The sequence below is a fragment of the Astatotilapia calliptera genome, chromosome 9, assembly GCF_964374335.1.
Source record: "Astatotilapia calliptera chromosome 9, fAstCal68.1, whole genome shotgun sequence".
In the NCBI taxonomy this organism is placed as follows: Eukaryota; Metazoa; Chordata; class Actinopteri; order Cichliformes; family Cichlidae; genus Astatotilapia; species Astatotilapia calliptera.
Genome location: NC_137430.1, coordinates 33,578,562 through 33,603,623, shown reverse-complemented (window position 1 = coordinate 33,603,623; position 25,062 = coordinate 33,578,562). Strand labels below are relative to the sequence as shown.

General features: G+C 46.5%; 2 protein-coding genes across 15 annotated transcripts in view; one reads left to right on the top strand and one right to left on the bottom strand.

Moving 5' to 3' along the window:
- Positions 1–760: 760 nt before the first annotated feature.
- LOC113029585 (clavesin-1-like) lies at positions 761–14,300 on the top strand. Its single transcript, XM_026180549.2, has 8 exons — positions 761–1,019; positions 2,698–3,373; positions 9,789–9,959; positions 10,404–10,522; positions 11,277–11,451; positions 11,539–11,649; positions 11,731–11,954; positions 13,900–14,300. Exons 2-8 carry the CDS (start codon positions 3,272–3,274, stop codon positions 13,976–13,978), a joined length of 981 nt encoding a protein of 326 aa, XP_026036334.1. The 5' UTR covers positions 761–1,019; positions 2,698–3,271; the 3' UTR covers positions 13,979–14,300.
- Positions 14,301–16,508: 2,208 nt separating this feature from the next.
- Positions 16,509–25,062, bottom strand: part of LOC113029564 (aspartyl/asparaginyl beta-hydroxylase) — a 44,050-nt gene continuing 35,496 nt past the window's right edge. For all 14 annotated transcript variants that reach the window (XM_080306274.1, XM_026180490.2, XM_080306271.1 and 11 more), the window contains 13 exons: positions 24,012–24,098; positions 23,526–23,567; positions 23,344–23,429; positions 21,703–21,789; positions 21,478–21,628; positions 21,122–21,258; positions 20,904–21,002; positions 19,886–19,975; positions 19,178–19,315; positions 18,960–19,095; positions 18,682–18,773; positions 17,882–18,015; positions 16,509–17,291 (listed from right to left, as the gene is read on the bottom strand). In XM_080306274.1, coding sequence (XP_080162400.1) covers positions 17,141–17,291; positions 17,882–18,015; positions 18,682–18,773; positions 18,960–19,095; positions 19,178–19,315; positions 19,886–19,975; positions 20,904–21,002; positions 21,122–21,258; positions 21,478–21,628; positions 21,703–21,789; positions 23,344–23,429; positions 23,526–23,567; positions 24,012–24,098 — 1,430 coding nt within the window. In that variant the 3' untranslated portion in view covers positions 16,509–17,140. The remainder of the gene's footprint in view (positions 17,292–17,881; positions 18,016–18,681; positions 18,774–18,959; positions 19,096–19,177; positions 19,316–19,885; positions 19,976–20,903; positions 21,003–21,121; positions 21,259–21,477; positions 21,629–21,702; positions 21,790–23,343; positions 23,430–23,525; positions 23,568–24,011; positions 24,099–25,062) is intronic.

The following is a 25,062-nucleotide window of genomic DNA, read 5'->3' as shown; positions in this document are numbered from 1 at the left end:
ATGGATACTTTATTGATCCCCATGGGGAAATTACTTGTTTTTCTCTGCATTTGACCCATTCACTCAGTGAAGCAGTGGGCAGCCCACTAAGCAGGCGCCCGGGGAGCAGTGTGTAGGGACGGTACCTTGCTCAGGGGTACCTCAGGTTTTGATATATCAGATGCCTGTAATATAGTTGTTTAGAGCAGCACTGAAGCCCTCATGTGAGTAATTCCACCTTTGAAGAATTTGAAGCTCTGATGCCAGTATGGGGCTTAAACCCACGATGCGCTAACCAGCTGAGCTAATTGGCCAAACAAAACCAACGGCTAAATGAAGCACCTCCACAATCAGAGAAAAAAAGAAGGTTCAAGCCGTTTAGCTGGTGTCATCAGCAACAACATGCTAAGCTAAGCTGACTGCCCAAAGCACGGGTCCTCTTCAGCTAATTCCTCTGGAACCGGAAAATAGCACAAACTGCAGTTCCTGTGATGTCCACCAGAGGCTGCAGCAATGAGCCGAACACCAAAGACTCACATGTCAAATGTGACACTGAGGAGTCAGTCAGTCCACATGATGCACACAATGGCCAGTTTGGCCTAACCTAATATTCTGACGTTGAGAGTTAGGGGGCGGGGCCAGATTAGAGGGTTCACAGATGAAGGTCATCAGCGCAGGTTTGAAACGCTTCACTTCAGGGTCAGTGAGTTTTATTTTGAAAGTGCTGACCGGAAGCGGTGCTGTTCATGACTGAGGAGTGACAGTGTGGGAGCATCCTGACGTCTTCTGTCGGAGCACAAAGTGGAAACGCACCTCCTCCTACTCCTCTTCCTCCTCATGATGCACGAGCACGCGCTTCATCCTCTCAGAGCCGTTTGATTTCATGTCGGTTTGTTTCCGGTTGGGCTCTAACGGAGATCTCTTTTGTCCGATGGCCTCCTCCTCCTCCTCCGTCCTCAGCATCAGCACCACCGCCGGAGGGCCGTCGGGCCAGTCAGGACGGCCGGGATTGAACCAGCAGCAGCTCTGCCGGAAGCTCTGTGAGTAATTCCCTTTAAAATGCGGGTGAGCGCGTCCTCTGGGATGTTTCAGGTTTCCACCTGCAGCCCGAGCACGCGGAGGGTCACTTTGAGCCTGAGCACGAGCCTCAAACATCAGGAAACTGCTGCAGATGTGCCAGATGTTCCAGTAGCCTCTGGCAGCTCCTGCCTTCACGCTAGGACCACAGACTGCGCGCCTGACGCGATTAATGCCGCGGCAGATGGAGACAGCTGGGTGGAGAGGGGGGTGGAGGGTCTACGGGCCAGAGCACAGGGTCGTCTGCAGGCAGCAACCCCCTCCGTGAAATTAGAAATAAAGACAGAGGAGCACCGAAAAGAACAGGGCGCAAAATAGGAAACAGTGAGAAAAGAAGAAAATTAAGACGATAAAAAAAAAAAACAGAAAACCAAACTGTAATAAAAATAATAATAAAAATAATTTTTACAAAAATGTGGAGACATTTGGAGACAAAGAAACTGCATGAAATAAAAATCTAAAAAATATGTCGAGATAAAGACGCTACAATAAAAATAAGAATTAAAAAAATAAAATAAATAAAATAAAAACTTGTAATAAATAAATAAAAACTGCACTTAAAGGAACTGAGTCCGAGGTAATAATAATAATAATAATATTAAAGCATGAAATTCAAAATAGAAGCTAAATACACCAAAAGAATCAAGAAAATAAAAAAAAATTAAAATCAGAAACATATTTTGTAAAAATATTAAAAAATCATCGAGACAAAGAATTATCAGATAATAATAATAAATGCTGCAGTAGAGACAAACGAGCCCATAAAATACTGAATGAAAGCTGAAAAATTACATCTTTCCAATAAAATGCTGAATTTCTCTGATATAAAACTCTTGATTGTTTCAGTTTTTTAAAGGCTCGTCTGCAGTGAACAAACAGGAAGTTCATGTTTGATGTGTAATTTAAAAAAGGAGCTTTCCTTCGGCAGCGACGGCGCATCATGGCGGCGCATCATGGCGGCGTCTTTGCCTGACGAGTTAGCTTAAGCTCTTCCACATCCTGCATGGATTCCCTCCTTACAGGGGACCGGGTTGGACCCTTTGGTGGCCCGGTTACGGCCCCTGGGCCGTATTTTTATTTCTGCAATAAGAAACGTAGCTGATATTTTTACTGATTATAGAACAGCAGGAGCAGCTGTGCATGTCCACTTTCACATATCTGTAGCTCTGACCAGCAAACATGCCCGTGCAGGCCCACAGTGGGTGGGGATGGGTGAACTGTGGGGGTGTGTGGGCTGGTCAAACACTTATCTGTGGGTAAGCCCACTGCAGCCCACAGTAAACCCACATTTATCCGGTAAGACCTGAAACTTGAGCCATGATCTCACAGAGCAGGCAGTGAAGGGTGTTTCCTTGTTGACTTCTGTAGCACCGCAAGTCTCTCTGCATCCAGGAGTCGCCCTCTGCTGGCCACCAGAAGAAATGCAGCTTTCAGCTTTGGCCTGACTTTTTATCTCTGTGCATCCATGTGTTTGGTACCATTTTCACTATGTCTGAGCTCTAGTTTAGACACACTGAAGCCTCCACCGCCTGTGTGTAGGAGGTGGTGGAGGAACAAGCCCTCGTTGTGTGCAGAACTCTGATCTTCAGTGACTTCACTCGTTGATGATTTCATGTCCTCTCCATCTGTCCCCTCTCCCAGGCTGAGGAGGCCCGACTGACCCGTTCATCTTTACCGAGTGCAGAACAGCAGGACCTTTCGTCGCAAGTGGCTTCGCCATGACAGAGCAGAGATTCAGCGACATGACCGGATGAAACCTGAAAGAGCCACGATGGAGAGCAGGAGGAGGCGGGATGTCGACAGGAAGGAGAATTAGGACGGGAACAGCAGCAAAATCCAAAAGCTGGTGTTTTCTTTTTCTGCCCAAAGGTTAGAGGACTTTCTGGACTTTGAGGACGTTCAGCTTCCCGAGAGCCGACGATGTAAAAGAAGACAGCGGTGATGATTGTCCCTCTATAAGCTGCAGCAGCAGATTGTGCAACATACACATGATTGTCTCACAGGAAAGGATCAAAGAGTTCCTCGTCCTTTAGCTGAAATCTGACATCACGCGTCACAAACGCACAGCAAATACGATTGTGTTACTGATACAAAGGGCAACTAACCGTCCTGCAGGTGTTACTCTTTAAAACTGGACTGGAGGAAGTGCTCGGACACCGTGTCAGAGGGAGGCAAACCGTTTTGGGCATCGGGAGTAGATCCAGAGGGAGACCCCATGATGTCTCACCTACACGCTGGCCTGAGCTCGGAGACGACGGAGAAAGCTCGACTGGAGCTGAACGAGAACCCGGACACCCTGCACCAGGACATCCAGCAGGTACACGGCTGCACCACACAGCTGAGTCAGATCAGGCAGGTCTGCAGAGTCAGACGAAGCTCAGGTGATGCTGTATCTGCAAATCACTTCCACCACACTCCTCCATCAGTCACACGGGCGTAGAGACCAGCTGGTGACCCCCAGCAGCCACTGGTTGCTAGGGAAGAGTTTTCCCCAACCAGCTCCAAGTAGATGCACGAGGTTTCTCTGTTCTCGCTGCACGCAAAACCTCCTGATTGCTTTGGTTGCACTTTATGACGTGTCAACAACACTCGGTGGTTGGGAGGCAAAACTAAACTCTGCTGATAGCTTCTTCTTCGGTGGTGTGGGGTCACTGCTGACAGTAGACAGTACAGATGTTTCTCGTCAGGCTAAACCTGTGACGGGAGAATCTGCACCGTCACCTCTTCACACATCAGCTGCTATTACTCACGTAAAACTAGCTGATGGATGGAAACAGACATTGCACTTCATTTTCTTTCAGTTTTCCTTCACAGATAAATTATTATTTTTTATCAAGAGATTCTACAAACTTGTGTACATTGTATGCATCTTACTTTCTCAAACATTTCTTTCCCAATCATTTTTACCTTTTCTTGTTAAACAAAAGACAAATTCAAATACAAAAAACATCATAACAACACACGAACAGAAAATTGAGAAGAAAAAAATGAAGAAAAAATATTTTAAAAATAAATTAAATAAATTAAAATTAAAAAAATGTAATTACAAAAAACAAAAATTAAAATTAAACAATAAAAAAAAAAAAAAATTTTTTTCCTTTTTTTTTTTCCTGTCCCGTTTGGCTCTTTTGCCATCAGAATTGTTGTCTAAAGGCAAAGAAAGATGCCCAACGGATTTACTTTACCAAACTGACCATCCCAGCCTTGCCGTAATGGTCCATTTGATTCACCTTTTATTGTTTATTTTATTTTCACTTGCTGAATACGGGACAGACTTGACTGGGGGAAAGAAAGAGGGAAAGAGAAACAGCTGAGAAGAGGGACGGGGGAGAAGGGCAAAAGACAAAAACCAACAGAACGGGCAGAAAAAAAAAATGCATATATCGATCACCTGGATCACCTGCTGAGAAAGAAAAAAGAAAACAAGCAGAAGAGAACAAGAGTAATAGAATAAACAACATCACAATGATATATGGGAATATGACAGTAAATACTAAATATTAAACATTATTGTGCAGCACATAAGATCAACAGAACACAGTGTGCTTTGAGGTAGGAGCCAAAAAGGGTGTAGTTTGTGGGTGTGATCACCCGTGTGTACACCTGTGAGCATGGATGCGCTTGTTTTTAAAAGGTTCCTTCATGTAATGATCTGCTAGAGGGTGTGGGGGGGCCACAGCCCCGTCCTCCAGGGCATGAAGCAGGTATGGAGGAGATCAAAACTCCAGACATCCAGAGGCCCCCAGAACACAAGAGACCAAGGAAGACCCACAGAGGGGCAGCTGCGCCACTGTCCCAGAAAGAGCTGAGGAGAGTCCCAGATGAGGGCTCACTCAGCAGCCGCGGAGCAGAAGCCAGGGGGAGTTGCAGTGACGCGCCCGTGAGCTCCGCCAGCAGCCAGCCGTGCCTGAGTGACCGAGCCCCAGGCCGAGAGGCCGGGGGCACCCCACCTCCGAAGTGGCCCGAGTGAGCCCCAGGCTCCAGGCCCCGATAAGCAGCCGCCAAGGAGTGAGCCGGTGTGTACCCGGACGCCCACCCCCGGACACAAAGAACCACCAACGCACCGACACCTGAGGGAGTCCGCCACTGGCAGGGGAAGTGGTGGTGGGTGGAGATAGGCCTCCAAACCTTGGAGGGCCTGAGATGTCCCCAGAGAGGTGGCGTCTGACACCCAACCTGACATATAGACACAGACATACAGGCACACACAGACACAAACATCCATTCCCACCCTCATGCTCTCATATGCACTTACTCCACACTCAACCAACGTGGAGACAGACATAAAGAGACGTTGTACACACGATCACACTCCCCAAGCGTACTCTACAAACCGGGTCTAGGTACCCTTGCCCCTGGAGGGGGGAACTGCACCCAGACCCAGGTGGTGTTACCCTTTTCCCTGCGGTGGGGGGAGGCAGACCGCCCCGACTCCGCAGCAGCAGTAGGAAGGCCCCACACTCCAGACCGCAGTCGGACGGCCAACTCCTCCTCCTAGCCCCCCCGCTCCAGCAGGTCGCAGAGAACGGGGGTGAGAGAAGACTCCAAACCTCCCTCCACCCGCTCATTGTAGTGTTGATGCATGTGTGTTCTAAGGTGCATTTAAAACCCAGGAGGGCATGGAGCTACCTGCCAGAGAGCAGCAGGTAAGCGCATGGTCCCTCCTGCTAGCCCTCAATGTCTACGTGTATTTAAAATTGAGAGGTGGGCAACGATGCCAGGGGTGAGGTGTACACCCTGATGGTAATTTGGATTCCGTTATCGTGCCCACCCCCAAGATCCTATATGTATGTGTAATGAGAGTGTGAGTAATGTGAATGTCTAAGTTGTGGGATAAAATTGAGGCAGAGGCAGCCAGAAGAGGACGGGGGGGGGCCTCCTCTGCACCCTGGTGACATACCCCTACTCCAAGGCCCTGCATGTGTGGGTGGTTGTGGTGGAGCGGGAAGAGGGAGGCAGCTGGAGATGGGGAGGGAAGGAAGGGAGGGGCAGGTAACCCCTCCCTGGGGCCAGCTCCCCCGCTGACCCCAGTAGGCACCCCCATACTCCGCGACCCGCCAGGGAAAGGGGGCCCAGGCCCATCCAGACCGGGGCCCAGTGCAGCAGCGCCTCCCGGCCCCACAGAGCCCGGGACAGTCCACCCAACCCCACCACAGAGAAAACTGCACCCACCCCACCATCCACTCATCTTCCAGACTACATAAGACAATAAACACCCAGGCTGAGATCTTCCTCCACCTCTCCTGTATCTCCCCCTCCTGCAGAGAGTTCCTGAGGAGAGGAAAGCTCCTGCAAGGTGTGACAATCTCCCCCACCAGTTGAAGAGCCCCCCAGGTGGCTCGATGCACCGGCGGCACCCTGCTCCAGGGGTGGGCCCCCATGCACCCACCCGCCCACAACCCCGGCAACACACCAACCAGGACCCAAGCCCCCGAGGCCCGGCCCGGGCCCCAGCCCAGAGACGGAGCGCCCCCAGAACCTCACGCCCATCCCGGACCCACCCAGGGGCAGCCAGGCTACCAGGTCAGTAACCCACGTCCGTCAGCACAGACCCTCCCCTAGCCCCGCTGCACGCAGCCGCGAGGAAACAGTCACCTGAGAGCCAACAGAGCCCCTAACCGGACATGACCGCTACCCCGGGTTGAGCCCCCCAAGGAAGATGCCTCCGGGGAACCCCCCGACGCCCTAAGCCTGTCCCTACCCCCACACCAATCACAACAGTGAAGGCGGGACCAAACTATGACCCCCCACCCCCACTAGGTGATGGAGCTGATCAAAGGAGCCCAGAGCGATTGATCTGATGTGGTGGCAGAGGCTGTATCAAGACTAATGTAATCTAATAGATAATTTCTATATTGGTTAGAATTAAGATTATTTTTATTTTTCCAGTTCATGAGGACTGTTTTCTTGGCTATGCATAGGGCAGTGAAAACCATATGGGCGATATTCTTTTCTGAAGTGACATTATCTAAGCTGCCCAACAAACACACTAAGGGGGAAGTTGGAATGTTACATTTCAGACACTTCGATAAGTCTTCACATATCTCGCGCCAAAACTTCTGAACTGGTGGACAGAACCAAAGAGCGTGGATATAATTGTCCGGTGAATTGGTTTGGCAGTGTGAGCAGTTGTTGGTAGACGTAAAGCCCATCTTGAACATCCGATGACCTGTATAGTGCACTCTATGTAATATTTTGTATTGAATTAATTGAAGACTGGGATTTCTAATTAGATGAAAGGTTTTTAAGCAAGTCTGAGACCAGAAGTTTAGGTCTAAGTTAACTGATAAATCCGCTTCCCATTTTGCAACAGGAAGTGATATTGATTCGTCTGTTTTAGAAAGCATTCTGTATATTTTGGATAGTAATTTGGGGGTTTTAAGAGTAAGAAATTGAACCACACTTGGTGGTGTTTGTAGTTCAACTTGACCCGGTTTAAATTTCTTTTTTACTATGGATTTAATTTGTTGATATTCTAAAAATCTTTTCTTGTTGATCCCATATTTTGTAACTAGTCCGTCAAATGAAATAAATTCTGTTCCTTCTAGTATATGTTCTAAATATTTGATTCCTTTACCACTCCAATCTGAAAAGTTTATCATATTATTGTTTTGTAATATGTCAGGGTTGTTCCAGATAGGTGTACGTTTGCATGGGATTAATGAAGACGCCGTCAATTTTAGAAACTCCCACCATGCTGTCAGAGAAGAGCTGATGTTGATGCTTTTAAAGCATTCATGTCGTTGGATGTTTGAGCTGATAAATGGTAGGTCTGAGATCTCTAGATTATTGCAAAGTGCTTGTTCTACATCTAGCCAAGGTTCATCTAAGAGGGTGTGTTTTAGCCATCCTGAGATAAACTGAAGCCTGTTGGCTAAGAAGTAGTGCTGAAAGTTAGGCAGTTCTAGTCCTCCTTTATCCTTGGTCTTTTGTAGTGTTTTTAAGCTTATACGTGGGGGTTTATTTTTCCAAAGGAATTTGGACATACATGAATCTAGAGATCTGAACCAATCTTGTGGCGGTTTAGTTGGGATCATTGAGAATAAATAATTTATTTTTGGTAAGACCATCATTTTTATAGCGGCAACCCTTCCCATGAGTGATATGGGTAGACATTTCCATCTAGCCAGATCATCTTCTACCTTCTTTAAAAGTGGGATATGGTTTAATTTAGTTAGATCTGCAAGCTTGGGAGAAACATTAATACCTAAATATTTTATATTTCCCGATTGCAGTGGTGTAGAAGAGGAATTATGGAGGGAGCAATTAATCGGTAGGACTGTAGATTTTGACCAGTTAATTGAGTAATCTGATATTCTTGCAAAAGAGTTTATCAATTCAATCACCCCAGAGATATTGGTTTGTGAATTTTGGAGAAAGAGTAACACATCATCCGCATAAAGGCTGATTTTATGTTCCACGTTCTTGCATTTTATGCCCTTAATTACTGAATTCTGTCTAATTGCTGCTGCTAGTGGTTCAATAAAAATTGCAAATAGTGAAGGGGAGAGTGGGCATCCCTGCCTGGTGCCCCTCAAGAGACAGAAGCTGGAGGATGTCTGGTCATTTGTTCTAACACAAGCTGTTGGGGAATTATATAATATTTTTAACCAGTTTATGAAAGAGGATCCAAAACCAAATTTGTGTAAAGTTGCAAATAGAAATTTCCAGTTAACTCTGTCAAACGCTTTTTCTGCGTCTAAAGAGAATATTGTAGTTTCTAGGTTTTTACTGTATGAATAGTCTATCAAATTAAGTAATCTACGTGTATTTGTTGATGAGTGCCTACCTTTTATGATAATAAATAAATAATAAATAAATAAATAAATAAATAAAAATAAAAGAAGGGGGGGGCTTAAATCCTGTGCCTTAAAAAAGAGTAAATTTCAAATTCTTTTCAATCTAGTCGCAGGTGGGTAAACTGCATCGTTCTAACTACTAGAGAAAAGATCTGAGATATTCCACAAACAGTGTCCACTTGTGGATGCATTTTGCAGAACTACCCGTCACTGTGAGTGAGATCGTCTCCGCCCTCGAGGATGTCTGGACACCATTAAGGCATTTTGATGCAGATGGAGGCGATTTCCAAAGAAGTCAAATACAGCCAAGCCAAGATCTCAGTTTGCTGGGGAGTCATATTAAGAGGGTCTGTGGAACTCCAAATATGGCAGTCAGAGGGTCTTCTTGGATCTGAATTCCAAAAACCCTGAAAGTACGGAAAAGAAATCACAATGTGTTCAAACTTGGACAGAAGAAAAACACACGGCTTAGGTTGCAGGAGGAGGTGTGACATCTGTCCATCGGTCTATAACTGAAGAAAACTTTAGATAAACGTTTATTACCTTAAACTGCATAAGCTGTAGCACACGGTGTACTTGAACGCGTGATGAGATTCACTTTATCCCACCACGATTCAAACAGTTCAACATCTAATTTTGTTCTGATTTTACCTGATGAATCAGATTAGAGGAAATTCAAATGTTTCTAAGCTCAAGACGTTTTATGAGGACTTAAAAAACGTCAAATTTATGACTGAAGTTTGACACTTTGTGACCAAAAACAAGTCAAAGGATGAATGAAGCATGACGACGATGAATGAATATAATTCACTGACATAAACAAACGTCCTTTAAGTCATGTGATCAGTGTCTCTGCTGCCTTTTATGGATGCGTAACGAGTCTGTTTTATTAAACCCGTCTTTTGTGATGTTTGTCTGACTTCCTGTCTAAAGGTTCGGGACATGATCGTGACGAGGCCAGACATCGGTTTCCTGCGGACGGACGACGACTTCATCCTTCGCTTCCTCCGAGCCAGAAAGTTCGACCAGATGGAAACCTTCAGGCTGCTGGCCCAGTACTTCCAGTTCAGACAGCAGAACCTCGACATGTTCCAGAGCTTCAAGGTCCGATTCTGTGTTTTCAACAACAAGCCATCAACTGTCTTTTTCAGGAGTCGTGTCTGCTGTGTTGTCCCTGACCGGGGGAAACTGTAACCCCTGCAGAGGAATCGGTGTCCTTTGGTTTGGATGCGTTGGTGCTGTTCAGGGAAATATTCCGTGTTGCATCCTTCCCACATCTCTGACGGTCACTCCTCATGTCCACAGAGAAATATTCACACGCTGATGAGCTGAGAGAGGCGTTCTTGGTCTTATTCCTGCAGTTGAAACAGTTTGTGACACCAGGAAGTCTGCAGCAGCTGCTCCTAACTCCTAACTGTAAAAAAGAATAAGGGAGCCGATTCCCAGCATGTGGGGGCTGCTTTGGTCTGTGATGTGTACGATGGGAATGTTGCTGAAGTGAAACACCGACGCTTGGCTGCTCTAACACGTGTGCGCGTTTGTTGTCAGGTGGATGACCCGGGCATTAAGCGAGCGCTGACGGACGGATTCCCGGGCGTGCTGGAGACTCCGGATCAGCACGGCCGGAAAATCCTCATCCTGTTTGCTTCCAACTGGGACCAGAGCAGGTGAAACACACACACACACACACACACACACACACACACACACACACACACACATTGATAAATATATTCTTTTCAAACACATTTGGAAAAACACCAGCGACCTGTAGAGAAGCTTTTGCCAGCTTCCAAGAGAGCAATTGAAGCAACCACCAATGAGAGAGCAGCATGCTGTTGACATGTGACTTGGTAGCGAGTAGCCGTCAGGTACAAAGTGACGGACAGCGCCGTTCCAGCACTGCATTAAATATTCATTACATCGATTTGTATAAATCACCTGATTGTTGAATGTTGGGCTTTACCTTCGGTGCAGCGTGAAGTGCTCTGCAGTATGAGGTAAAGATCCGACCGTGCTCAGCACGCCGGCGCTGAAACTGAATCGAAATGAAACACAGCTTCACACTGACCGTCAAACCTGACAGAAGCTGATGTCAAAGTTTTGTTTCGAAGGTGCAAACGCGATGAAAAAAGCTCACGTCTGCAGCCTCTCTCTGCAGGTAGACCGTTTTGGTTTTCAAAATAAAAGCAGTGACTTCAGACTGTAAATCTTTGCTTCAAAGCGAGGCCCAGACTCGCCGTGATGTACGTGCGCACCCACACGCGCTCAGCCGTCACCGCATTGATCCAAAACACAAAGAGGCGAATCATGAGTCACTGCTCCGACTAAAATAGAGCTCGGAGCTGTGGTTAAAGGGCCGTCACGCTCTCCGCAGCCATCGATCAGCTGCTGATTAACACCCACGCCTCCCTCTGACAGGAACTCCTTCACTGACATCCTGCGGGCCATCCTGCTCTCTCTGGAGGTCCTGATAGAAAACCCGGAGCTCCAGATCAATGGCTTCATCCTCATCATCGACTGGAGCAACTTCTCCTTCAAACAGGCGTCCAAGCTCACGCCCAACATCCTCAAACTGGCCATAGAAGGCCTCCAGGTAGCCCCGCCCCCCATCCTCTTCTCTGTCTGCGAGGTTCACATTGAAGACGATGTGAAACGACCTGCTCTGCTCTCCTTTCCTCAGGACAGTTTCCCGGCTCGCTTCGGAGGAATCCATTTTGTGAATCAGCCCTGGTACATTCACGCCATGTACACCATCATCAAGCCGTTCCTCAAAGACAAGACCAGGAAGAGGGTGAGCTGGAGTTCCTGCGCCTGTTATTCTGGCACTAATGTCAGACGTTACGAGGTTAACCTTCTCGCTCACTGTCCTCAGATCTTCCTCCACGGCAACAACCTGAACTCGCTCCACCAGCTCATCCATCCCGAGTGTTTGCCGTCCGAGTTTGGTGGGACGCTGCCGCCGTACGATATGGGCATCTGGGCGCGAACGCTGCTGGGACCCGACTACAATGACGAGACCGAGTACACGCTCACCTACGACGCCCTGCACGTCAGGGAGAACTGTGGAGGAGGAGGAGACAAGGACATGATGAAGAGGTGAGGATGAGCGAAGGGGCCGATGCAGGAAGTTAAATATTTGATTTCTTTCTTGAAACATTTACAAAACCTGAACTCACAACAGGAAAACACAAATCTGACCACAATACTAAACAAGGCTGACTCACTACACAACACAAAGAAACACAATCTAAGATGTGACGCGTCACAACATGAAGTAAAACTCACAGAAACTAGAAACTGTTACAGTTCAAAGTAGGTCTGATACATTTATTCTGATATTCTCGTGAAATGTTTCTTAGCTCGGTGTTTTTAAACAGATAAACCTGTAGAAAGGTGCGCGCCCCGCCCCCAAACCCTCGCCATCGATGGGTCACCGGGTCGATCCTGAGAAGTTACGGATGACACGGCCTCATTTTAAATCTAAAAAGCTTCTGCAGCTCACCCAAGGCTTAAACCTGCTGCCATCTTAACGAGCTGCTCCATCCACAGAGTGTAAATACACAGCGCTGTGAAGCTAACTGCCCCCAACACTAATAACTGGGTGCTCCGCTGAATCCGATATAGTGTTTTTTAATCAACACAACTGTTTTTTAAATATCTTGCTGCATTTTGTATAAGTTCATACTCAAGTTTAAAACAACAACAACACTAAAGCTATTCTGTTATACCTGTATACAAAAAAAATATTTCATAGTTCAGCAATACTGATCAATCTAATAAACTTAAACCTACACCATCCTCCCTATTCTGGTATTTTAAAGAGTACTTAGCGTAAATATTAAGCAACCTAACTAATAGGGTTCCAACTCCCAGCAACAACAAAATTAAATAAATAAAAAATAGGGAACCACCCCTCACGCTCCACCTCATGATGCTTAATCGACGTAATCAACCTTAATTTGATGCAGTGTGAAAAAAAATGCACAGAAATCAATTATTTTTCAAGAAATATTAAATAGATTCAACATCTTTCTTCAACAGAACTGCAGACTGCACAGATGGTACCTTCACAAAGTAAAAAGTACTATAGCTTACTAGGGTATATATATTAGACTTAACAGTTACTATATACAGTAATTGACTTCTATTCATTTTACATCAAATTAAAACTTTGGGTGTCAGATAATTATTTATTGAAAGCTAGACATTTTAAATGAGAATAAGAAAGAAAAGTATGTCTTTGTGCCCCCTTTTCCCTGTTAATGCCCTATCGGCCCCCCTGGCTAAACTTTGCTAGATCCGCCCCTGCACAGTTACCAGCGTCAGCTACGTAGAAAAAGATCCTGGAGTAGAAAGTAATATTAAATACATTCTAACAACAGCTGATCAAGCTTAAACGTGCTGCTGTTGTTCAGCCGCTGGTTTCCTCTTTCTGGTGCAAAGTGGGCCAAAAACAAACAAGAGACACGGACTCGCCACAGAAAAGCCGATCAGCTGATCGTTAAGCAGTTTCATGATTGAAGTAGCAGCCGGAGAGCGAGAGGCAGTCGCTCGTTAAGCTTAACGTGGGAATGCTTTACAAACATTCAGAGATGGACTTACACACTTGCTTTACTTCTCTCGGGATAACTTTGTCGGAGATGAAATGCCGGGTTGCTAGCGAAGCTCCACATGCTATCCAGACCACAGACAGGTCCCACATGCCACAGCCGCTCTATCACGTGATGCATACTGCTCCGACGTGCTAACGTTCTGAGGTGAGTTACGGCGTGTTGCAAGTTTTGTGAGGTGCTTTCGTGATATTTAATGGATCGGATTACATTTTTTATTTTTCTCCGATATCCGATCCAGTAATTTAGGTCAGTATCGGACCGATACCGATACGTAATATCGGATCGGTCCATCTCTAATATACACACACACACACACACATATATATATATACAGTCTGTATTCTGTTAGCTTGCTGAATCAGTGGGATGTCCATCTTTCATATACAGTCTGTGTGCTGGTCATCTCATGGGAGGAGTTTGTGTTTCAGGTCTCAGTCGGCGGTGGAACCAGGAACTCTGCGACAGACGGACAGAGAGACCAGCACACCGCTACTAGCCCTGGACTGAACACACGCGCACACACACACACACACACACACGCACACACACACACACACACACACACACACACACACACACAGTCTGACCTGTCTCTGAGCCGTCTAATGCCTCTCAGCTGAGCCTCTCTCCAGCCAGCAGTATCTGTCCTGATGTTCACAACAACAAGCAGCAGCAATACAAACACACAAATCAAACGTGTGTGTGTTTGTGTCATCGCCTGTTGTGCACCAGCGGCGTTTATCTCATGACTTCAGATACGCGACAGGATGAAGTTTCTGTGAACAGAGTCAGAAACAAACAAAAAGGGCCAAATGTGACAGAGTTGAAACTTTATGTAAAACCTCACAAAGACGTTGCTATGGAGAAACAGTTACAATCAAATTTAGATTTGAGAGGGTTGCACCAACAAGGTTCATTTAAACAGAGACAACATTCAGTCACAACATTAAATCCTTCTGTTATTTAGTTTTCTCACAAAGAAAACTACTGTTCCCATTTTGCTTCCAGGGATAAAAACAGGAAGTACAAGGTTGCCATGGAATCAGTCCAATAGCTGAATTCAGTATTAGCAGTTACTGTTCGCAGTGTGTGCATAAATGTGCAGGTAGCTGTTGCTGGGTTACTGCGATACCGAAGGAAACTTAAAATCGTGCTTATTTTCAAGGAAGTTCTGCAGACAGTTATTTTCAGATTGTTTTGGTCGTTTATCCAAAAAGCCAAACATCGTCGTAGCGATATGTGAGTCACTGCTGCTTCACGTCTGTGTTTCATCGAGTCATAACTCGAAAAGCTTTTTATGAGCAATAATGCACATTTGTGCAAGTTAATTAAATTAGCAGCGTTATATCTGGATCTTTTCTGGGATTTCATCACATAAAAGCAAATGTACTTTATAATTCACATGTCAGTTTTTCTATCACTGAACAGATCTGCGACGTGTCTGAGTAACAGTGGAGATAAAAACGAAAATATGAGACATTTTTAAATGTTTTAGATCACATTAAAGATTTATTATCGCTAAAAATCTACATAGGGTTATTATATTTAGCACATAAGATATTTTTGTAGTGTAGCTATTAAATGTATTGCTAAGCTTACACCCACCCATTTGTTACTGCTGCAGTATACAGCTGATAGTAAATTAAACAACTCGAAATCTTTAATAATATCAAGAATAAAATAGTGTTTTAATTACATAATAATTGAACATCTTGGGTTTATTGTTGACATCACTGCACGTCTGAATCTTTAAGAAAAAGCCTCTGTGGCTTCTCAGCAGCTAAACAGATAAATGCTTCCCTCTGGAGGTGGTGGAGACCAAAAACGGGGCAAAAAGACACCCAGTACTAAATTGATGGCGTGGAGACAGATACCAGTTCAGATGTCTGAAATGCAGAGCATGCTCTGCTGCCCCCCAGTGGGGCTGCAGTAAAAGCTGCTTTAAAGAAACATTTTGAATAAATTTAAAGGCGAGTCTGTGTTTAAAGGAAATCCTTTTTGGTGAAACCCAACCTTCAAACCTCTGAATGTGAAAATAAACTTTTAGTTTTTATGATCTTTACCTAAATATGAATGAAAACTGTTTAATTTGAGCCAAATCTTTCTGCAGCTTTGGGAAAATCTCCGTAGGAAAGAAAGTAAGTGCAGGCGGGAACGTTCCCGCGGCTCAGCCAGCGAGGCTGGCGTGAAGGAGACTTCACTTTGGTAGAATAGTTTCACCTATTTCCACTTTGCACAGGCATTTCAAAATAAAAGCTCTGGATCACATGCATGGAATGATTTTGCTGTGGAGAAACCACAGGATGCCAAACTCTCACCTTTAACCTCTCCTGCAGTGAAGGAAAACATTGTTTGTTGTTTTTTAATCTAATGTATTTGAAGATTGTATATTATTATTAATATTATTGTTATTAGTATTATTGCACTGCAAAAAAGTGACACACCGGGCTAAAATGTTATCCTGAGATTTTTGAAGTCGATTCACTTCCTGCAGCAGAGAAGATTCAGGTTTCAGTTTAACATGCAGGTCGATGATTTTTCTCTGGACATACCGTCGAGTATTTGTAAAAAACACAACGGTGACTTTGTCAGATTTTTTTGCAGTGTGTACGATTCGTCATCAGGGCTACACCCGATCTCCACTCGACTCCAACGTAATGTATTTCCTTTCAATGAATGTAAAGAAGTAAACATTTACACCAAAACTGCTCAGTGTGCTTTATTTTGACAGTGTGTCTTTTATTTTGAAGGGTCGACTGAATTATTTTTGGCTGTAAACCCGACTTTTTTCCTTCTTTAGTCATAATAAGGTATGTGCCGTTTGTACGCCTGGCTAACGGGGCTGGAGAGCACAGGCTTCACAGCCTCCAGGTTTCAGTCTTTTCAGGATTAAAATAATCCCGTGACGGACGAGCTGGAGCACAGCACGAGGAACCAGAGCCAGCACACCTTCAAACACTTTCGCCGCCGCCGTAAGATCAGCTGAAGAACAAAGGAATGGAAGAAAGTCAGACGAACAAACAGAATCAGAGACTTGTTCATGTTTTTATTGTTTTTATTTTTAATACAAATATAAATCCTCTTCTGTGACACCCCGCGTGACCGTGTTATTGTGCAAAAGTGATGAAAGAGTGAAATTAAAAACCCGCCTGGATGGAAAATAAAATGCATCGTGGTCGAGCTAAAGTTAAGGCTTCTTGTTTCACGCTGTTACTGAGCTGCTTTGAATCCACTCGACGGACGTTTTAGTGTTTTACGTTGAGCACACACACACACACACACACACACACACACACACACACACACACACACACACACACACACACACACACACACACTCTTTTAGTTTCGTGTCTTTCTTCAGAGCAGAACGATCTGTAATGCCGCGGCGATCCGGTCCGTTCCGGTTTAATCGAGTACCGTATGAGTTCAGTTTGATGGCAGTCAGTAGTATGACCCCGAACAACGACGCGTCCATCCTTCAGGCTGATGTTTGGTCCTTCGACCGTCTTTAGTAGTTTATCCACACGCGAGCAAACAGACACCTCAGCCCGGCTCACACAGACTGTCAGTGTTTGCAGCTGTTTGAACCACAGAAGAAGAAGAAACCCCGCCTCCATCCTCTCCTGCGATTCGCCCTCCCGCCACCGCCTGCCGGTTCTGGCCGGTCTAAATCGGGCTCAGAGTCTGGCGCTGGTGCTGCGTTAGCTCCGGGTGCCACACGTCCACGATGAAGATGAGGCGGTAACTGTCGGCTTCCTGCCAAACCTCGTGCTCAAAGGAGTCGTCGAAGATGAGGACTTTACCTTCCTCCCACTCCCTGCGGACAAGGACGCAAAAGAAGGGTTTACAAGAGTTTCCTCAGCAAAACAGAAGGAAATGAGGCAAGGTGATGAGGAAATAAGAGAAAGAGGTGAAACTAGGAGATGAAATGAGGACATAAGGAAATGACAAGAAGCACAGGAAGGGGAGAAGGTTACAAGAAAAGGAAACAAAGAGGAAATAAAGAAAGAGACAAGTGGGGAGACACAGGGCAGAAGGAAGGAAGCAAGGGAGGACTCCACAAGGAGAAGAGACATGCAGAGAAGAACCAAACACAAAAGGTAAGGAAAGGAAAAGAGAAGGAAACAAAGAGAGGAAAGTAAAGATGACGAGACAAGAAAAGGAAACATAAAAGGCTGAATTGAGGGGAGAACAAGAGAAACAGCAAGGATAGGAAACATGGAAAAGAGACAAGGTTAGAGAGGACAAAGAAGGAATTAGGTGACAAATCAAGGAGAGGAAAGAAGAAAAGGAGGCAAAACGAGGAGAGTAGGAAGACATGATGAAGGAAAAAAGGAAATGAAGAGAGCCGAAGAAGAGGTTGATGATGGAGGAGGAGGACGGGAGCGATGGAGGCGGGCGGCGCACCGCGTCTCGTTGGTGCAGCGGATCTTGCAGCCACGTTTGGGGATGACGAGGCCGAGGTGCATCCTCAGCCGGCAGTTGGTCGGCCCGGTGTGCGGCCACACATGAGTGCCGGGCTGCATCACCGAGAACTTAATCTGCACGGAGACAGGAAGAGCGGATCAAACACGGCGAGTGGCCTCAGACCGTGAAACGCTGCGAGAAATCACATTCATGGCACATCTGCACAGCTGTTCCTTCAGGATTAACCTTCACAGCTTAGAGTGAAGACACTCTCCTCATCCTCAGAGCACACGCTGCAGAGGACACGCCCCTTCCTTCGTCTTCACACCAAAAGCTTTTTATTCTACGGCGAGCCAACAGCGTCAAAATTCATCTCATTGGTTTTTCCCTGGCGTCTGCTGCTCTCTATCGCCCCCTGCTGTTTGTAAATGTCATCCTAAGCCCTGCCTGACCTTTATTAGTCTGCAGGTGTGCATTCGCTGTCAAAATAAAAGACGCACCAGATAAGAAGTAGCAGCGCGTGTTTGCGTGCATATAAAACAGTGGTTTTTTCCGCTGCTGTGGGATTCTCACGGCACATTCTGCACCACATCCCTGTGCGTTCATCACTTCTTTGAAGCCAGCTCACCTATTCTGACAGCGAATGCGCACCTGCGGACCGCTTATGTGCCGTGTTTATTAAACCTACGAGAGGAACACAAACTGCACTTCTACTAATGACCACTTGGGGCTCCCACAGTGAGTCTGCCTGTTAAAATCCCAAAGTTCACCGCAGAAATAACCGTGTTTACAGCCTGTACCTGTCCTCGCTTGCAGCCCGTCGCTTCAGGGAACCTCTCCAGCAGTGCGCAGGTTTTCGGGACACCCTGACAGGCGTTTCCAACTTTTCTCCCTGAACGTGAACACAAAGGAGAAAAGACATTGTTGATAAACACAGTAACACAGCTGTTAGTCACATCTAAAAACTGTAAAAAACACAAACGCCCTGATACCTCCCACAGACAGAAAAAGGGGACAGTAACACCTGTAATAAGAGGCAGGACAACACCTGATGGACTATAAAATATCTCCCGTGCACCTTGTTGCCAGAGCGTGTACTGGCCCCAGTCTCCTTTCTCCCTCAGGTTTTCCTCCTCGGGTACAAAGTGTCTGGTGCTTTGGTCCAACACAGCCAGAGCCTCCTCCCTGATGGTCTTCCAGTTCCTCTCCAACACCTGAACGCGGCACACAGAAAATGGCCGACGTTTAAAACCTCGAAATCGCACACGTGAATGTTCTGGCAGCCCGGCAGCGCACCTTCACCAGGTCCGTGTATCCGGTCTCTTTGGCCGTCCACCAGGGCTGCGCCTTCAGGCCGTTCACGTTGTAGAGCGATCGCTGCCACAGCGACGCAAAGTGGCCCCGTTTGTGACCCAGCTCGTACCAGTCGTACGCCTGCAGACACAGACGCGTTCAGGACAACACCACAATAAACGGTTAGAGCGTGGTGCTAATAACGCCAAGGTCACGGTTCAAGCCTCATACTGGCCATGATGTGTAACTTTAAGCCTCACATAGCTTGTTAGCTCCTTCACTGGGTCTCGATTTAAAGAAAAGCTTTTTTAAAACATGCATCTCATTGTTCAGACGCTGATTAAATACAGGAACATGTGGAGAACCCTGGCTGCAGACTCAAACCCAGACCGAGGAGTCTTCATCTGGGCCACGTTAGCTCAGCTACGTCACCGACAACTGTGTTGGCCCAGAAACAGACACCATGTTTTCACTGTGTGCTGCACCCTGAACAACGAGAGCAGTAACATCACTATGGGCCAACAGAGTGTGATACTAATAACACGAAGGCCTCGGGTTGCTGTGTTCACAAAGTTGGGTGTGAAGATGCGATCGCACACTCGTGTCGTTAACACGGCTGCAGTGGCATCCCTGTGAGGTTTGATGTGACGTGCTGAGGTGTAACTGGCCTGTAAATGCGAGTGAAATATCTCAAAGGCAGGCGCTACTCACGCTGTTGTCCCCGACCCTCTGCAGAGCGTCTCCGAGGTGGAAATAAAAGCGCCCGTCGTCGGTTCCCGGCTCACCTGACTCCAAGCCCTCCTGGAGAGAGAGAAGGGGAAACGTGACGTTCAAATTCTGCACAATTCACATTTCTCCGTGGTTGAGGCTTAGATATCCTTTCCTTTAAAGTTTGGCTGTGTTTAGTGTGCACATCCAACTTTGAAACAGGAGATATAGATATAGAGTGGCAGAGAAAAGGACATTAAAGAAACTGATGGACATTATGAACAATGCTGGGCATCCTCTGCACACGGCCATAAACAACCAGAAGAGTCTGTTCAGTGACAGGTTGCTTCTCCCAAAGACAAGAACTAACAGACTTAAAAACTCCTTTGTCCCACACGCCATCAGACTGTTTAACTCCTCTCTGGAGGGGAGAGGGAGGGGAGACAGGAGGACAAAGGAGGGAACAACTAAGCTGTAGTGCCTCTGCACCTCACTGTGCAATACCTTGTGCAATACTTTTGTAAATAGTCAACAGTGCAATAGACTCAATACTTGAAATGTGCAATTCACTTGTATTTTTATTTTTTATTCCTATTTATTCTATTTATCCCCTTTGTATATTTTATTTATATTGTCTCTGTATTTATATATATGTGTGTGTGTGTGTGTGTATATATATATATATAACAATTCTGTAACTGTAACTTCGGTCGTTGCTGTGCTTTTTTTGGAAGTCGAATTTCCCAGAGGAACCCACCCGAGGGATTAATAAAGTTCTATCTTATCTTATCTTATCTTATCTTATCTGACAGGAAACAAGGAAAGGCAGACTGTGTGTATTTTAAAGTTTACATCCAGAGCAGGAAACACTTTTCTCTTGCCCATTTGTTTCTTGAAATCTAGTATTTCATAAAGTAAATGTGGTTTCTTTGACCATGTGTAACACAGTCCCCATCACGTTGGTGAAACACACGCTGAAGGTCCCACATGTGCACACAAACATGAAAATGTGTGTGCTTACTTTAAGGTACGGTATGCTCTCTGCAATCTTATTTTCTGACTTCAGGATGAATCCGTAGTGAACTTTAGCGAAGCCGTTGTCAGGCGCGACTCCCAGAACCTTAGTGGACGGAGCATAGAGAACAGAGAGCCAATCAGAGACCTTTACAAGGCGAGAACCGCCAAAACAAAAAACTGAAATAACTCGTGTGTGTGCTAAAGCTGTTGCCATTCGCGCACCTCTTCGTAGATCTTCTTGGCCCCATTGTTGTCACCTAGCAACAGGTGAGCGACGCCCAGGTCGTTCTTCAGGCCGATGTCTTCAGGAAAGAGCTGAACCAGCCTTTCCAAGGTCGCCAGAGATCCTCGCATCCGACCTGAGAATATAAGAGGAAGTCAGAATACTGGAAAGGTAGTGTGGTGGGTTAGCTCTGGTTATTACCTAAGGTCAAATGGAAACAGGAAGGGTACACGGCCTCTCCACGGTCTCTGTGTTCAAGCCCCATACTGGCCACGGAGCCTTTAGATTATTTAGTAACTGCGCTCATATATGTATTGCTTTTACTACATTTGTGTTGCATTACTGTGCGCGTTACCCAGGAACTGCTGCCTCTCAGCTCGTCTCTTCAGCGTGGCTCTCAGGAGGTCAGAAGTCACGTCAGGGAGCTCGGAGGCCTCCCTGTAGGTGTTGATGGCCCTCTGAAGCATGTCGTTGCTGCGCAGCTTCTCGGCCATGTCGTCCTCTGCCTGCACACAGAACCGTGTTAATGTCGTGCGCCCGACGCAGTATCAGCTCGCCGTGATGCGGGACCGTCGCATACCTGGGCTTTCCCGTAGCGAGCGCGGGGGCTCTGCGGGTACTGCTGCACCAGCCTCTCAAACGCTTTCAGCGCCTCGTCCGGCTTCCCCTGACAGAGGGACAGACACACTGATTACATCACAGCCTCAGCAGGTTGAATGCTGGCGTTGGCGCCGATCCAGACACGCGAATGTTTATTCCTGAGACGAATAAGAAAGTTACCGCCTTCTTTTACTGTTTGATCTGCGGCTCGTCAAACTGTTGCCTTTGTTTTGCATCATTTTACTTCTTGCTACATTGTTGATACATTGTAGAGACATCAAATATATGGAGCAACGTAGAATCATGCAGCAAAGAAACCTGTGCTGTTGTCCTGTGGTGGAGTTTCTTGCCTTCTTAACGGAGGTTTGACCATCAGCTGCGTTGTGCAGCAGTCAGGTTGGTGCACAGCTGACAGCCAATTTGACAGCTGTTAGAATTCCCATCATGGGAAGAAACAATCAGCTAAGTAAAGAGAAACTACAGTTCATCATGACTTTAAGAACTGCAGGTCAGTCAGTCCAGAAAATCGCTAAAACTCTGAATGTGTCCCCAAGTGCAGTCGCACAAAAACCATCAAGACTACGATGAAACTGTCTGACACGAGGACGCGCAGGAACGAAAGACCCAGAGTCCCTCTGCTGCTGAGGATACATTCATACGAGTCACCAGCCTCAGAAATCACAAGTTCACAGCAGCTCAGATCAGAGCCCAGATGGATGCCACACAGAGCTCCAGTAGCAGACACGTCTCTGCATGTTCAGAGGAGGCTGTGGGAATCAGCTGCTGAGAAACCAGGAGTGAGGAAAAGCAACAAGCAGACGTTGTTTGGGCCAAGCAACACGAGGAGTGGCGGCCTGATGAATGTGTGAAGAGCAGTAATGAAAGCAAAGGGTGGCTGTTTATAAGAATCAAAACATGTTTAGAGTCATTTCAAAGTTTTTGTTTACTACATAACTCCACATGTTCACTCAGAGTTTTGATGCCTTCAGTGAGAATCTACAATGGAAATAACAAACAAAGAAAAAACATTTAATGAGGAGGCGTGTCCAAACTCCTGACTGGTAGTGTCAGATGTGTGTAAAGGCTGCAAGCATTCAATGAGCAGCATCTGGCAAACGTGGGGAGGAAGAACCCTGACAGGAAGTGACCTCTGCACTGTGAGCCTGTCGCAGCAGAACTAACAGCCCTGATAACCGAGTGGAGTTTGATGTAACGAGGAGACTGATTTTAAACTAGTTTGGTATTTTCATACAGCTCCTAGTTGCACCACAATACCCGACTGCAGCAAGAAAACGTGACCGACAGACCAAACTGAGGCTGAACGGTTCAAAGCAACACTAAGCAGGTTTTCAGGATTGTGACTTTGGTTGTGTCCGAGTTCAGGAGCAGAAGATTGCAGCTCGAGTCTCCCAGACATGCTGCGGTTCACCAGACTGTTTCGTTTGGACTCAAACTGTCAGGAAGACGAGAGCTTGCTGAGGGCTGAACATGAGCTTTGTGTTTTATGTCTGATTGAAGATGATCGTGAAGGAAACCTGCAGACAGCTGAGCGCAGCGTCAGGCGGGCTCAGCCGTCTGTGCAGCTGTTTGCAGCTGTAATTTATGTATTTAGATTTTGTACCTTCCTGCGAAGCTTCTCTGCAGCATCGATCTCTGCTTTGATGGTTTTATCCAACTTGTTCAGTAATTTTGGTTTCTTCTTCTTTGCTGGAGAAACAACAGAGAGGAAAAGATTTGATGATAAAACTGCAGAGAAATAAAAAGCACGAAGCTGAAAATCTGCACGTTACAGTCAGTTTGCACCTTTTTCTGTCAGCTTGTCCTCGGCCTGTTTCTCTGAGGTTCCTGGACGGACACAGAATTACAGCGTTATCGTCAAAGATGGAGACGGTTTTGTTTTTCAGCCGCTTTGTCTGGTTTTTGTGTCCGGGTGTGTGGTGCAGGATGAGATTTCAAACTTAAAATTATGATGCAGTTTAACTGAATGTCTCAAAGGTAGGTGGAAGGAGTCATGTTGTAAACTACAACCCAGATTTCCTGATGAAGCATAATCCATGCACGAGGGGAAGGAAAGCAGCAGCAGGTTAAAGCACGTCTAACTGGGAGGAGGCGCTGCAGAGATCATGTCTCTGCTGGCTCAGCTGGAGGGGGCGCTCTCCTCTGGACAGAACCATTCAACTCAGAATAAATCAGTAAATCTGGACCCAACTAGAATGTTGGCGTCTCATGTGTTTCCTTTTATTTGGCTTTAGTGAAACGTGTCTGCTCAGGCGAGCTCGGCGAGCTCACCCTCGGCCTCCGTCTGTTTGGGCGTCTCACTCTGTGGATCCACGTCTGCTGCTGCTTCAGGCTGCTTCTCTGCTTCTACGACCGGCTCTGAAAGCAGGACACAAAAGACGTCAGTGAGGACGGAGAGGTCGACAACTCTGCTCATCACCCTGAGCTATGATTCAGGCAGGCTGCGAACACTCCTGCTGCCTTCAGGGACATTTGGACACTGTTCAAAGGTGGGTTATCCAAATCCTCTCTCCCTGGTACGATCTCTGTGTGGGTGAACAGTCGGTGCAGCGATAAATCTCCAGAACGGCCCAAAGGTCAGAGGTCAGGTGGAGATGAGGCCGAAATTCTCTTTGCATTATTGAAAACGGGGGAAATGACTTTCCAGCATGTCTGTTACAGAGGAGGGGATAGTACAGGCATTACAATCCATCCACCCTCCATCCACCCTCCATCCATCCACCCTCCATCCATCCACCCTCCATCCATCTATCCATCCATCCATCCATCCATCCACCCTCCATCCATCCACCCTCCATCCATCATCCACCCTCCATCCATCTATCCATCCATCCATCCATCCATCCACCCTCCATCCATCCACCCTCCATCCATCATCCACCCTCCATCCATCTATCCATCCATCCATCCATCCACCCTCCATCCATCCACCCTCCATCCATCATCCACCCTCCATCCATCTATCCATCCATCCATCCACCCTCCATCCATCCATCCATTCATCCACCCTCCATCCATCCACCCTCCATCCATCCATCCACCCTCCACCCATCTATCCATCCATCCATCCATCCATCCATCCACCCTCCATCCATCCACCCTCCATCCATCCACCCTCCATCCATCCATCCATCCATCCACCCTCCATCCATCTATCCATCCATCCATCCATCCATCCATCCATCCATCCATCCACCCACCCTCCATCCATCCATCCATCCATCCACCCTCCATCCATCTATCCATCCATCCATCCATCCACCCACCCTCCATCCATCCATCCATCCATCCACCCTCCATCCATCCATCCATCCATCCATCC

What these genes read in the sequence shown, in the direction of transcription:
- LOC113029585 (XM_026180549.2), top strand. Translation starts at nt 3,272, where the DNA reads ATGATGTCTCACCTACACGCTGGCCTGAGCTCGGAGACGACGGAGAAA. An exon ending in TGCACCAGGACATCCAGCAG is followed by an intron (nt 3,374 to 9,788) that starts GTACACGGCTGC and finishes TCCTGTCTAAAG; the next exon opens with GTTCGGGACATGATCGTGAC. An exon ending in GACAAGGACATGATGAAGAG is followed by an intron (nt 11,955 to 13,899) that starts GTGAGGATGAGC and finishes TTTGTGTTTCAG; the next exon opens with GTCTCAGTCGGCGGTGGAAC.